The sequence below is a fragment of the Oncorhynchus keta genome, chromosome 10 (assembly GCF_023373465.1).
Source record: "Oncorhynchus keta strain PuntledgeMale-10-30-2019 chromosome 10, Oket_V2, whole genome shotgun sequence".
Classification (NCBI taxonomy): Eukaryota; Metazoa; Chordata; class Actinopteri; order Salmoniformes; family Salmonidae; genus Oncorhynchus; species Oncorhynchus keta.
Genome location: NC_068430.1, coordinates 32264029 through 32276574, shown reverse-complemented (window position 1 = coordinate 32276574; position 12546 = coordinate 32264029). Strand labels below are relative to the sequence as shown.

The window sequence follows — 12546 nt, the reverse complement described above, 5'->3', positions numbered from 1 at the left end:
AGACACATCAAGATCCATTTCGAAATCCGACGTTTGTCCAGGTACCCAGCACGTCGGGAGATGCCTTCATAACCGACCACTAGGGGCAACGGTGAGCACTATTACCATCAAGTAGGTTTGAGTTTTGCTCGGGTGTTGTGGTCAGGCTGGTGTAAACCGTGAGTTTAAGCTCTGAGGATAGCGTGTATAATCCTAGTCATAGGCACTTATTTTTTCTTTTACCCTATTCCAAATCTTAACCCTTAACTTTGATGCCTAAACTTGATTGTGAAGTTGCTTTTGTTTTAACCCTACCTAAACCTTACATTTTTACTTAACCCTGCGGAATTAATGCCCAATCCAGCCGTGAAGAGCAACCCAGGGTATCCAAAACACCTCAAAAACGTAAAATTTGACATTTAGAGGAACATGGACAAACGTCAGAATCTGAAATGAAATTGGTCAAACGGTGAGAATTTGTTGCAGACAGACACACGCACAGTATTAATTTCAGCTCTGTCCCTCCTTCCCTCCCCTCCTCTTCCTCCTTCTCCTCAGGTGAGGGACTGCGTAATATGTTGCAAGGGCGGTGTTGTCACGGATAATGCTGGTATAGCAGGATGAAATACACACACACACACACGCACGCACGCACGCACGCACGCCCCCCCCACACACACATATACTGGGATGAGATTATAGGTAGCGCTTAGCCCCTCTGCAGGTGCAGCATCAAGATTAATGAGCCGTCATCAGCCAATCAGGTCAGCCGAATTCCAAAAAGCTGTGTGGGCCAGTGTAGGTCAGGGCTGTGTGTGTGTGCACCCTTGCGTGTGTGTGTGTGTTTGTGGAAGTAGGTGTGTGATTGCGTGGACAAGGTTGCTGTGAGAGGTTGAGAGGGAGGATGCCCTGATTAGCAGTGAACTTTTTAAAGTCTCTCCTACTCCTCACTCTGCAAGTGTGTTCCCTCTCCCTCCCTATCTATTTCATCATCTCGCTCAACTTTTTTCTCTCTCTATCCATCTCCGTCCCTCTCCCCTCAAGTCCTCATTTGGGGTACAGAGCAGGTCAGTTCCAGCAGCAGAAGGGTGTGTTAGATGAATTAAACATCAGGTCAGGTAAAGGCCATTTGGAAGACGAAGAGGAATGTTCTATCCGTGGGTGGAGTCTAATGATCTGAACAGTGTGGTTGGTGGCGTGCATGTGTAAGAGGTCAGGAACTACCCGTCCACATCCTTTGTTCACTAATCCTTTCTCTAGCCAGCATTTCTATCCCTCTTTCTTCTTGTTATGTCCATCTCATTTCCTCTCTTCTCTCGTTCTGCATGGCCCATTGCCACTTCTACTTTGTGAGCAGCTTACAGAGAGCTATCTAGGGCAGGCTGCCCTCTCTCTCCCTCGGTCTAGCTCCCTGGTCTCCTTTTCTCTCTTGTCTTGCCTGTTTGAAGAGATCTATGCTGAGCTGACATCAATTCCTCATTCAATAGTCATTTTCAGACTCCTCCCTCCCTGTCTTCCCCTGCCTTCCTCACTCACGTCCCTTTCTGAGATTACTGTGACCTTTCTCTCTTTCCCTCTCTTCCCAGACTCAGGTAATCCCTCCAGCCCCATACTTAGCTCAGACACTGGTTCTCTATCTTTCTGCTCTTTTTACACATTCCTCTCTTAGTTCTTGCCCTTTCCTCTGCGGCTGGTGTCTGGGAGTTGAGCTGAGTGACGGAGACTCTGAGAAAGGGTTGGATTCATTTATAGCCTCCCAGTCATCCCTGGTATCAGCATCATATGCACTATCCTACCAGCTATAGATTGTATTGTACATGTTTAGACGGGGTGAGACAGCTTATAGCTGCTCTAAGGCCCCTTGTATAATACTCTTTGATAGCTTAATCCTCTGTAATTGAGGGTAGAACAGCTCCTGTTCCCTGTGTTTCTTTCCTTTACCCACAAGAGGGAAGAGTTGAGCCAGTCTCTGGTGTATGTAGGGTGCAGTTAAATTGTCACTGAATGTAGGAGGGTGCATGTGTGTGTCTAGCAGAGAGAGAAAGCCCCTGTGTGGATATTTGAATAGGGTCTTTGTTAGCAGGGCTGAGAGACAGTGAGCCGTGAGAGAGACTCGGACACACCGCAATACCTGACAACCCCCCCCCCTCGTCCAAGCAACCCTGGGCCCGCAATCCACACATACACTCTCATCCCGAAATACCTCATCCTGAAATACCTCATCCTGAAATACTTCATCCTGAAATACCTCATCCTGAAATAGCTCATCCTGAAATACCTCATCCTGAAATAGCTCATCCTGAAATACCTCATCCTGAAAGCCTGTCCTATAATACTCCTCCCCCTCTCTCTATACCGCCTCTCTACGTCGCTACTTCTTTGGCTCTTCCTCTCTAGATCTTTACCTCCCCCCTCCGTCTCTGCCTCCCTCTCTCTCTTTCTGTCTTTGAACAACTGAAACTGTTTCCTTGTTCCTGGCCCTCTGCTTTATCTGGCCAGGAGGAGGGGAGAGGGGGGGGGCTGTTGACTTACCTGTGGCTAATACTCAGGGAGCACTGTGTGTGAGAAGAGAGGGGGTGGGAGATAGATAGAGCAAAAGCAGGTGCATACACATGGATGGGTTCCGGCTAGCAGGAGACCCATTGATGTTTTATTGAGTAGTCTCAACTAAATGAACATAGGTTCATGGAGGAATGGGAATGCAAACTCTCAGACAGTCACAATACTTCCTTTACCATCTCCTGTAGAAGAACATGGAGAATAAGGGTGAGTACAGCATGAGATATGGAGAGGTAGAGGAGAGGGTGTGGTCTGTTACGTTAGTATTTTCAGTTGCATTGACTGATTGGCTTATGGAATGTGGGGCTTTGAGTATGAATCCGATGGTAGATTTAGTGTGCAGAAGACATCATGCTATGGGTGTATTATCTGTGGTGTGTTGCAATGCTTTGAGTGGCTGAGGCAGCGAGTAGGGAAAGCAGTGAAATACATACCTCTCACTCCTCTGCTCCCCCTTGCCTCTTCCTACCTATATATCCTCGTTTCATCTCCTATTCTCTCCCCGAACCTACCCTCTATCTCCCTCTCCTTTCCTCTCCCTACCTATATATCATCGTTTCATCTCCTATTCTCTCTCCGAACCTACCCTCTATCTCCCTCTCCTTGCCTCTCCCTACCTATATATCCTCGTTTCATCTCCTATTCTCTCCCCAAACCTACCCTCTATCTCCCTCTCCTTGCCTCTCCCTGCCTCTCCCTTCTCCGTGCTTCTGTCTTTGAAATTCTGTTGTGGTTTATTCATTGAGTAGTGAGTTATACCAAAATGCTTATTGTTCTGATATAGAGTTAGGAGATATACCGAGATACTTATTGTTTTGTTGTAGTTTTATCATACAGTAGAGTTAGGAGATATACCAAGATACTTATTGTTCTGATGTAGTTTTACCATATAGTAGAGTTCGGAGATATACCCAGATACTTATTGTTCTGATGTAGTTTTACCATATAGTAGAGTTAGGAGTTATACCAAGATACTTAGTGCTCTGATGTAGTTTTACCATATAGTAGAGTTAGGAGTTATACCAAGATACTTATTGTACTGTTCAGAGGATTATCTTAACTCATGTCATTAGAAGAAGAATGTCTATATCGTCTCTTTTCATCTAGAATTGATGACGGCACAACCCATACTGTTTATGACGGCACAACCCATACTGTTTATGACGGCACAACCCATACTGTTTATGACCGTACAACCCATACTGTTTATGACGGCACAACCCATACTGTTTATGACGGCACAACCCATACTGTTTATGACGGCACAACCCATACTGTTTATGACAGCACAACCCATACTGTTTATGACGGCACAACCCATACTGTTTATGACAGCACAACCCATACTGTTTATGACGGCACAACCCATACTGTTTATGACGGCACAACCCATACTGTTTATGACGGCACAAGCCATACTGTTTATGACGGTACAACCCATACTGTTTATGACGGTACAACCCATACTGTTTATGACGGCACAACCCATACTGTTTATGACGGCACAACCCATACTGTTTATGACGGCACAACCCATACTGTTTATGACAGCACAACCCATACTGTTTATGACGGCACAACCCATACTGTTTATGACGGCACAACCCATACTGTTTATGACGGCACAACCCATACTGTTTATGACGGTACAACCCATACTGTTTATGACGGTACAACCCATACTGTTTATGACGGCACAACCCATACTGTTTATGACGGCACAACCCATACTGTTTATGACGGCACAACCCATACTGTTTATGACGGCACAACCCATACTGTTTATGACAGCACAACCCATACTGTTTATGACGGTACAACCCATACTGTTTATGACGGCACAACCCATACTGTTTATGACGGTACAACCCATACTGTTTATGACGGCACAACCCATACTGTTTATGACCGTATACTGTTTACCCATACTGTTTATGACAGCACAACCCATACTGTTTATGACGGTACAACCCATACTGTTTATGACGGCACAACCCATACTGTTTATGACGGTACAACCCATACTGTTTATGACGGCACAACCCATACTGTTTATGACGGCACAACCCATACTGTTTATGACGGCACAACCCATACTGTTTATGACGGCACAACCCATACTGTTTATGACGGCACAACCCATACTGTTTATGACGGCACAACCCATACTGTTTATGACGGCACAACCCATACTGTTTATGACGGCACAACCCATACTGTTTATGACGGTACAACCCATACTGTTTATGACGGCACAACCCATACTGTTTGACGGATACTGTTTATGACACAACCCATACTGTTTATGACGGCACAACCCATACTGTTTATGACGGCACAACCCATACTGTTTATGACGGCACAACCCATACTGTTTATGACAGCACAACCCATACTGTTTATGACGGCACAACCCATACTGTTTATGACGGCACAACCCATACTGTTTATGACGGCATAACCCATACTGTTTATGACGGCACAACCCATACTGTTTACGACGCAGCCAATAGAACTTATTATATTCATAACTAATGGTAGATCCCGGTTGGATGTCATTGGCTTAGGGGAACACAGGGACAGCATTGTCTCTTTGCAAGGAGGGGCTTCAACAAGGGAACGTTTCGATGTGCGTGAGTGTGAGTACGTGCGCGTTTGTGCGTGGAGGGGGTTTGAGTTAACAAGAGACTGAAGTAATCTCTGAGTTCTCTAAAGTGATGAAACTGGTCGGAATGTGTCTGGAAGACAAGACATCACATTTGATCCTAATGTGTCACTGGAGTTATTTGTGGACTCTGGGGGATGACTCATAACACTCTACAACCACTCCCCTCTGCTAACCTCCCCATCTTGTCACCCCCTCACTTCAATTCCCTCTCCCCTTTTCTATTCTCTTCCCCCCCCCTCCCTTCACCTGCTTCTTCTTTCTCCGGGGGCGAATATCGTTAGGTGTCTTATCTAAAGGTCTTTACATCACAGCCCTGTTATCACTGCAGCCAGGGCGCCTCTCGCTTCTCTCCTCCCTCCGCAGAAAATACATTGAACTGAGGAAGGGAGAGATGGAGGGATGGAGAGATGAAAGAAAGCGGGACGGAGAGGTTCGACCTGTCTGGACAGCCTCCTTTTTCCTTGTTTGTTTTGGTGTACATGGAAGGCTGGAACAATGTAATCAATCCAATCCAGAACGGGGTCCGGAAATAGTGACTAATAACCGCACACACGCAGAAACAGACACTTATCACTGCTGTCATGTGTGTGTAGTGGACTCAGGCAACAGAGTCTGGTTTATATCTGTGAGTGTGTTTACTGTAAATAAAGGTAGAATAAGCTAATACGCTTTCCGTATTCCGTCAAACTTGCCTGGCTGTTGACCATAGGGATCAGCTCTAGGATTATGTCACTCAAAGCCAAGACCTCGGCTTATCAGCACTCACACACACACACAGAGAAATGGTATACGTAATTCAAACCTGTTTCCACAACAAACACATTCTTTGATTGTAGCTCTCTCTACCTCTCCTTTTACTATCTGTTTCTGTCTCACCTTCTTTCCCTCTATCATTCTCAACTTCCATCATCCCTCTTCTCTCTCAGTCTCACTCTCTCTCTCAGTCTCTCTCCAATACCTCTATCCCTCTCTTTGTCCCTCCTCTCTCCCCTCTACCCCCTCTCTCTATCCTTCCGCTCTCCCCTCTACTCCCTCGATCCCTCTCTTCTTCTCTTTGTCCCTCCTCTCTCCCCTCTACATCATCTATCCCATATACCCCTTTGAAACTTTAGGAGCTCTTAAACTACAAAACAGCTCGTTTTTCTGTGGGATCAACTTTCAGAATGAATAACCAAACTATGTTTATAGTGTGTGTGCATATGTGGTATTTCCTCTCCTAGGCCACTGATTGTTGACTTGTGCATATTCAACCAGTTAATAATGTAGAGGCTGTTTTTACTCTCTCATCTTCTGCAACATAGCACCAATAATGACCTCCTCGAAACAAGATGGAAGGAGAAGACGATGACTCACACAGTGAGAAGACGATGACTCACACAGTGAGAAGACGAGAGGATAGAGGAGAGGGCAGGGGGATACTCTGAGTTGCTATTCATTTCATAAGAAGGAATTCCCCTTGACCACGCCGACAAATTGGGGAAACAAACATTTGTTCTCATCCATTATAAAAGAGCCAGCTTCGTTCTCAATTTTTTTGTTATTCAGAAATAACAAAGCATGCCGAAAGGCTGCTGTGTTGTTCAATGTACCAGGTCAAAACTCCCGACCTACGGTTCACAATGTTCCAACATAGGGAAATAAAGCCTGAGAGAAGAGCCCTGTGGCTTCAGGCTATTCGTGTGGAAGAGTGGGAAATTGTGGGGATCCGGTGTCCAAGTAGACTATGTGTGTGGGAAACATTTAATCACAGGTTCGACATTCATTTAGTATAGTCATTTTGGAGCTCCACTCACAACCTGTAGCTTTATAGTCAGTTTGGAGCTCCACTCACAACCTGTAGCTTTATAGTCAGTTTGGAGCTCCACTCACAACCTGTAGCTTTATAGTCAGTTTGGAGATCCACTCACAACCTGTAGCTTTATAGTCCGTTTGGAGCTCCACTCACAACCTGTAGCTTTATAGTCCGTTTGGAGCTCCACTCATAACCTGTAGCTTTATAGTCAGTTTGGAGCTCCACTCACAACCTGTAGCTTTAGAGTCCATTTGGAGCTCCACTCACAATCTGTAGCTTTATAGTCCGTTTGGAGCTCCACTCACAATCTGTAGCTTTATTGTCCGTTTGGAGCTCCACTCACAAACTGTAGCTTTATAGTCCGTTTGGAGCTCCACTCACAACCTGTAGCTTTATAGTCCGTTTGGAGCTCCACTCACAACCTGTAGCTTTATAGTCCGTTTGGAGCTCCACTCACAACCTGTAGCTTTATAGTCCGTTTGGAGCTCCACTCACAACCTGTAGCTTTATAGTCCGTTTGGAGCTCCACTCACAACCTGTAGCTTTATAGTCCGTTTGGAGCTCCACTCACAACCTGTAGCTTTATAGTCCGTTTGGAGCTCCACTCACAACCTGTAGCTTTATAGTCCGTTTGTAGCTCCACTCACAACCTGTAGCTTTATAGTCCGTTTGGAGCTCCACTCACAACCTGTAGCTTTATAGTCCGTTTGGAGCTACACTCACAACCTGTAGCTTTACACTCTGTTGGTTTGAGTTGTTGGTCTTGGCAAGCTTCATGTCCTGGTTGGTAGTTACTGTAGCTAGCACTCATGTGGCTAACTTTAGCACCGTGATGAAAAGGCTCATGAGGGAAGCCCTACAATAATAGGTTTTTCTAACTAGTGAGAATTCAAGGTTGAAACATCTTCTTTAGACATTTTGTAATTTTCTTAAATGTAGTTTTGTAATTGACTGAAACAAGAAGACAACAAGACAATTGAGTTTGAAAAAGGTCAAGTTCTTGCTGTGAGCCAATCAGGAAACCAAGGTAACCGTGGGTTGTTTTCTCCACAGACAGGCAGGGCTGCAACATTCCATTTAATACTTACTGGGACTATACATTGGCAAGTGGATAAGAGGAGAAGGGTGGGAGGAGAGGAAAGGGGAGCATGAGAGATGGAGAGTGAAGAAGAAGAGGATGAAGAAGAGATAGGCATAATGCATTTGCAGGATTATATCATGATGTCAGAGCCAAAATGGAGTTGAAGATTAAAGAGTGCCCATAGCAGAGGGCTTCATGTACAAATGATAGTATGAAATAAATGATTGTATGGTCTGAATAAAGATGGAGCATTGGATACAGCAGTAAGGCTACTGACTGAAATGAAGGGCATTGGAGTTGACGGAGTGGAAGAGAGTGGTGGATGTGATAGACTGGTGTTCCAGTATTACTGTAACTCCCTGCTGTCAGACAAGCTGAAAGTGTTAAAGTCAACGAGAGTGAGAAGGCTACACACACACCGTTATATCGACAGAAACGCTAAGGTTGAGAGGAGAGGATGCTCACAAGTACTCAGACACTCAAACAAAAAATACAGTCACACGTCTATATGGGGGTTGGGGAGTTGGGTGTCTCTGTGACAAACTCGCTGCTGTTTTCTATGGCTTTCTATTCCTATGTGATTTTCTCTACTGTCACGTAGGGTCCAAAGCCATTGGGTACAGAGTGGAACATCTGCTAAAGAAAGAGGAGAGCAATGGGATTGTCAGGGCTTGAGGAAGGACAGGTTTTAACTCATCTGCAGCATAACTCAACACACACTTCAATCTCCTCTTTGTGCCAGACTGGGTTCGAACGCCTTTCGTTTCATTTTCCTCTATTTATTTATCTGTATGAATTACATTTGAATGAATAAATTACTTTTTATTTTCGTGTCAAATCGCCAGTTGACAAGCCATCCCTTATGGGATTAATTGACACATAAACAAACATTGCAATAATTCACTGTGATCATTCAGTGATAATACTTCTTCCAGTGCATATATACATATTTATTTGTATTATTTATTACTGCTCTAGGGTTATAATCATTGCATGGATAACCTTACTTACTATTACGTATTCATTTATTTTTCACTGTTTATGCGGTGCGCAGTGCACAGAATACCGGAAGAATATGATCACAGTGAATTATTATAATGTTTGTTTGTGGGTCAATTAATCCAGAACGGGATGGGTTGTCAACTGATGATTTGACATGAAAATAAAATGTCATGCCTTGAGGTGTCTTCTGTAAGCAGCCCAAGCTCAGGCTCAGAATGAACTGGCCCAGTATGAGACAGGTTGAACAGAGCAACACTTCCCTACAACACACACAAACAAAAACACATACACTCCCTAATGGACACTTGTTCATGCTGAATCAGGTTGGTATCTAATGAAGCTCTCGATTGTACCACCTGTCTCTTAATCTCACAGTAGCATGTGATTGGCTAATGGCAGAGAGGAAGATATGTGACCGTTAGTCCATATGGGAGAGAAAGATTCAAATGACCACAAAGGTGTGTTAAAGTATTCTCTAGCCAGGCATATCTGTGGGCTCCTGACAACTGTCTTTTCTGACAAACCAAAGATTGCACCTCAATTGTCAAATAGATAGACTGTAGCTGACAATCAAGCAAAATAATGTGTGTGCTGCATATCACTTGTATATCACAGTGAGTATTCTTTCTGCCTCAGCTGGACTGTAATCGGTCATAATACATTATTTCAGGCGTAATAACTCCTGATGCTAGTCAGTTCTGTCCTGTAGTAATGCTGTAGGAGGAGTCTGATAAGAAATGAGCTTGCATCCTGCTTGAGTGGCAGAGTTCGATAAAACGTTTATCTAATCCTCAACGCAGTGTGTGTGTGTTTGTTTTGTGTGTTTTAGGCTAGTTATGGGCTGAGATATCGATTGGCACAGAAACTTTCTCTCCATTAAGTTTCCCACACAAAATATCAGGAATCTATTAACCTCAAACATTCTAACGTTCTCACACCTCAACATCCCCTTGAAAAGTTTCAGTTTAGCTTCAATTTTAATAATTTCTGAAGTGTTCTTTTGCCTTCTGGATAAGAAGTTTGCCTACTTGTGCAGCAGTATTTACTGACATAAAAAGTGGATTATACTTTAACACCTTCTCCTGTCTCTCTTTCTCTCTACAGTTAGTACATGTCTTAGTCAGACCACGCCCCAGTTCACCTTCACCTCTTTTTGCAGTCTGCAAGGGGAGGAACAGGATGAGATGCAGGAGAAAGGGAGGGATCAGGAGACTGAGGTGTGAAGGAAGCCTGGAGCAACTTCACCCTCCTCTTCATTCTCCCAGAGACTCTGGCCACGATCGTGACGGCATTCTAATTTCTACATCCAGATCCTTTTGTTCACACTGTGGTGCGTCTCTCCTCCACCTGCAGCAGCTGTTCAATGAGCAGCTTCACTGGAGTGCATAGGTAGAGGTCAAAGCTCAAAACTAACGTTCTTTACTATCTCCTACACCACGGAGACACACGTGCACACACACACGTGCACACACACACACGCATTAATTAAAGTCCTGTGTAGGTCTATAAATGCCAGTGGGGTGTAGGGACACCTATCACCTGTTTATGATGAAAGTAGTGAATGTGATTGTGTGTGCACTGAGACTTCATTGCAGCGGGACCACAGAGAGTTGCAGGACTGCACCTACCAGTTCAGATAAGCATATGCTGCAGAATGAATGCCCTTTACGTGCACACAAGCACACATGCACGCAAACACACACACACGCAGGTCTCATTAGCCTGTGTAATTATGCATGGCACGTCCAGTTGGCCAGTGGGGAAGTAATTAACCTTTTCCAGCAGGAAACAGCAATCTGGACGTCTGACACACTCACATGCACGCACACACGTCTGGTGTCACGGAAATAAAGTGTCAAAGACAGCGGCTGGCATTCAATGATAATCCCCTCACGCATATTTCCATCTAAGGCTTAAAACACTAATAATGCCAAATTACCTCTCCTCTCCCTTTATCTTCCCTCCTTTCTCTTTATCCCTCTTCTTGTCCCCAAATCCTTCTCTGTCTGTCTGTCTGTCTGTCTGTCTGTCTGTCTGTCTGTCTGTCTGTCTGTCTGTCTGTCTGTCTGTCTGTCTGTCTGTCTGTCTGTCTGTCTGTCTGTCTGGCTACTAAAACTCTTTTCTCCACCACTCTCCCTGTCTCCATCTCCTTTCTCCCCTCTCTCAATCAATTTGGCCACATCCCTCTCTCTCCTGCTCTTTATCTCTCAGTAAAACACATGTTCGCTGGGCAGTGAGCATGGCCTTGCCTGGCTGGCAGCACCCATAGATTAACACCAGCACTCTGACTCTCACTCAGGGAGCCCTCTCGCCAAGACCACAAAAGCTGCTTTACAGTTGAAGGTGTGTGTGTGTGTGTGTGTGTGTGTGTGTGTGTGTGTGTGTGTGTGTGTGTGTGTGTGTGTGTGTGTGTGTGTGTGTGTGTGTGTGTGTGTGTGTGTGTGTGTGTGTGTGTGTGTGTGTGTGTGTGTGTGTGTGTGTGTGTGTGTTTATAAGAATAGATTAAGCGATAGGGTTGATTGTGTATTCTACCATTCTACCATTGAGGGAAAGTGAAATGGGATAACACAAAGTCATTTCACAGAGATGAGCAGATATGAGTCACCATGCTACAGAAAGACTTTTCAACCAGAAAGAGAGGGAGAGGGGGGGAGAGAGAACAGTTAATGAGAGAGGGATGGAAATGGAAGAGGGAGCTAATACTCGGCAGTCATGCTAATTGGCTACATTTGCTAACTCTCTGAGGCGAGAGGATCCCGGCACTACATTCGTTTAATGCTCCCTCCATCACGTTAAAGAAAGGATTCGCTTGAATAATGAAGAGGAGCTGAAATGAATAACAGTTTGTTATTATCTGTGGGAGGGTTGTTTTTCACCTGAGTGACTATGTGTAGACTTCTATGGATCATATCCATGCTCACCGAGCCTTACTCAAGGACAAACAGCTAAAAATAGAGGGGAGTACGCGACCACTATAATAGCAGGAGCAAAGGAAGGAAGGGAGAGGGAGAGAGAACGAGTGCTGTCAGATTAGATTCGGGTCAGAAAAGATGGGAAGAGCAAGTGAGGCAGAGGGTGTTTCATACGGAGGAGATTAATCACTCTCTCTCCCTTTGTCTCACTATTGCTTTCTCTCCCTCTCTTTCTTCCTTTGTCTTTCTCTCTCGCATTCTCTTTGTCCCTCTCTCCCTCTCTACTCAATACCACACTATTACACACCTGCAAGATGGGGAGGGAAGTGGGGAGGAAGAGAGACAATTAAACTGATCTATAGCGGAGTAAGGAGAAAGAGGAAACCCTCAATTTCACTCCTCATCACCTTCTCCTCTCTCCTCCTCTCCTCATCGCCTTCTCCTCTCTCCTCATCGCCTTCTCCTCTCTCGTCCTCTCCTCATCACCTTCTCCTCTCTCCTCCTCTCCTCATCACCTTCTCCTCTCTCCTCCTCATCGCCTTCTCCTCCTCAT

At 44.9% G+C, this 12546-nt stretch overlaps 1 protein-coding gene across 1 annotated transcript in view; it reads left to right on the top strand.

The window, feature by feature from the left end:
* Positions 1 to 11422, top strand: part of LOC127931912 (translation initiation factor IF-2-like) — a 46315-nt gene extending 34893 nt beyond the window's left edge. The window contains exon 6 of the mRNA XM_052526050.1: positions 10186 to 11422. Within this exon, the coding sequence (XP_052382010.1) occupies positions 10186 to 10470 (285 nt within the window). The 3' untranslated portion in view covers positions 10471 to 11422. The remainder of the gene's footprint in view (positions 1 to 10185) is intronic.
* The last annotated feature ends 1124 nt before the right edge of the window (positions 11423 to 12546 follow it).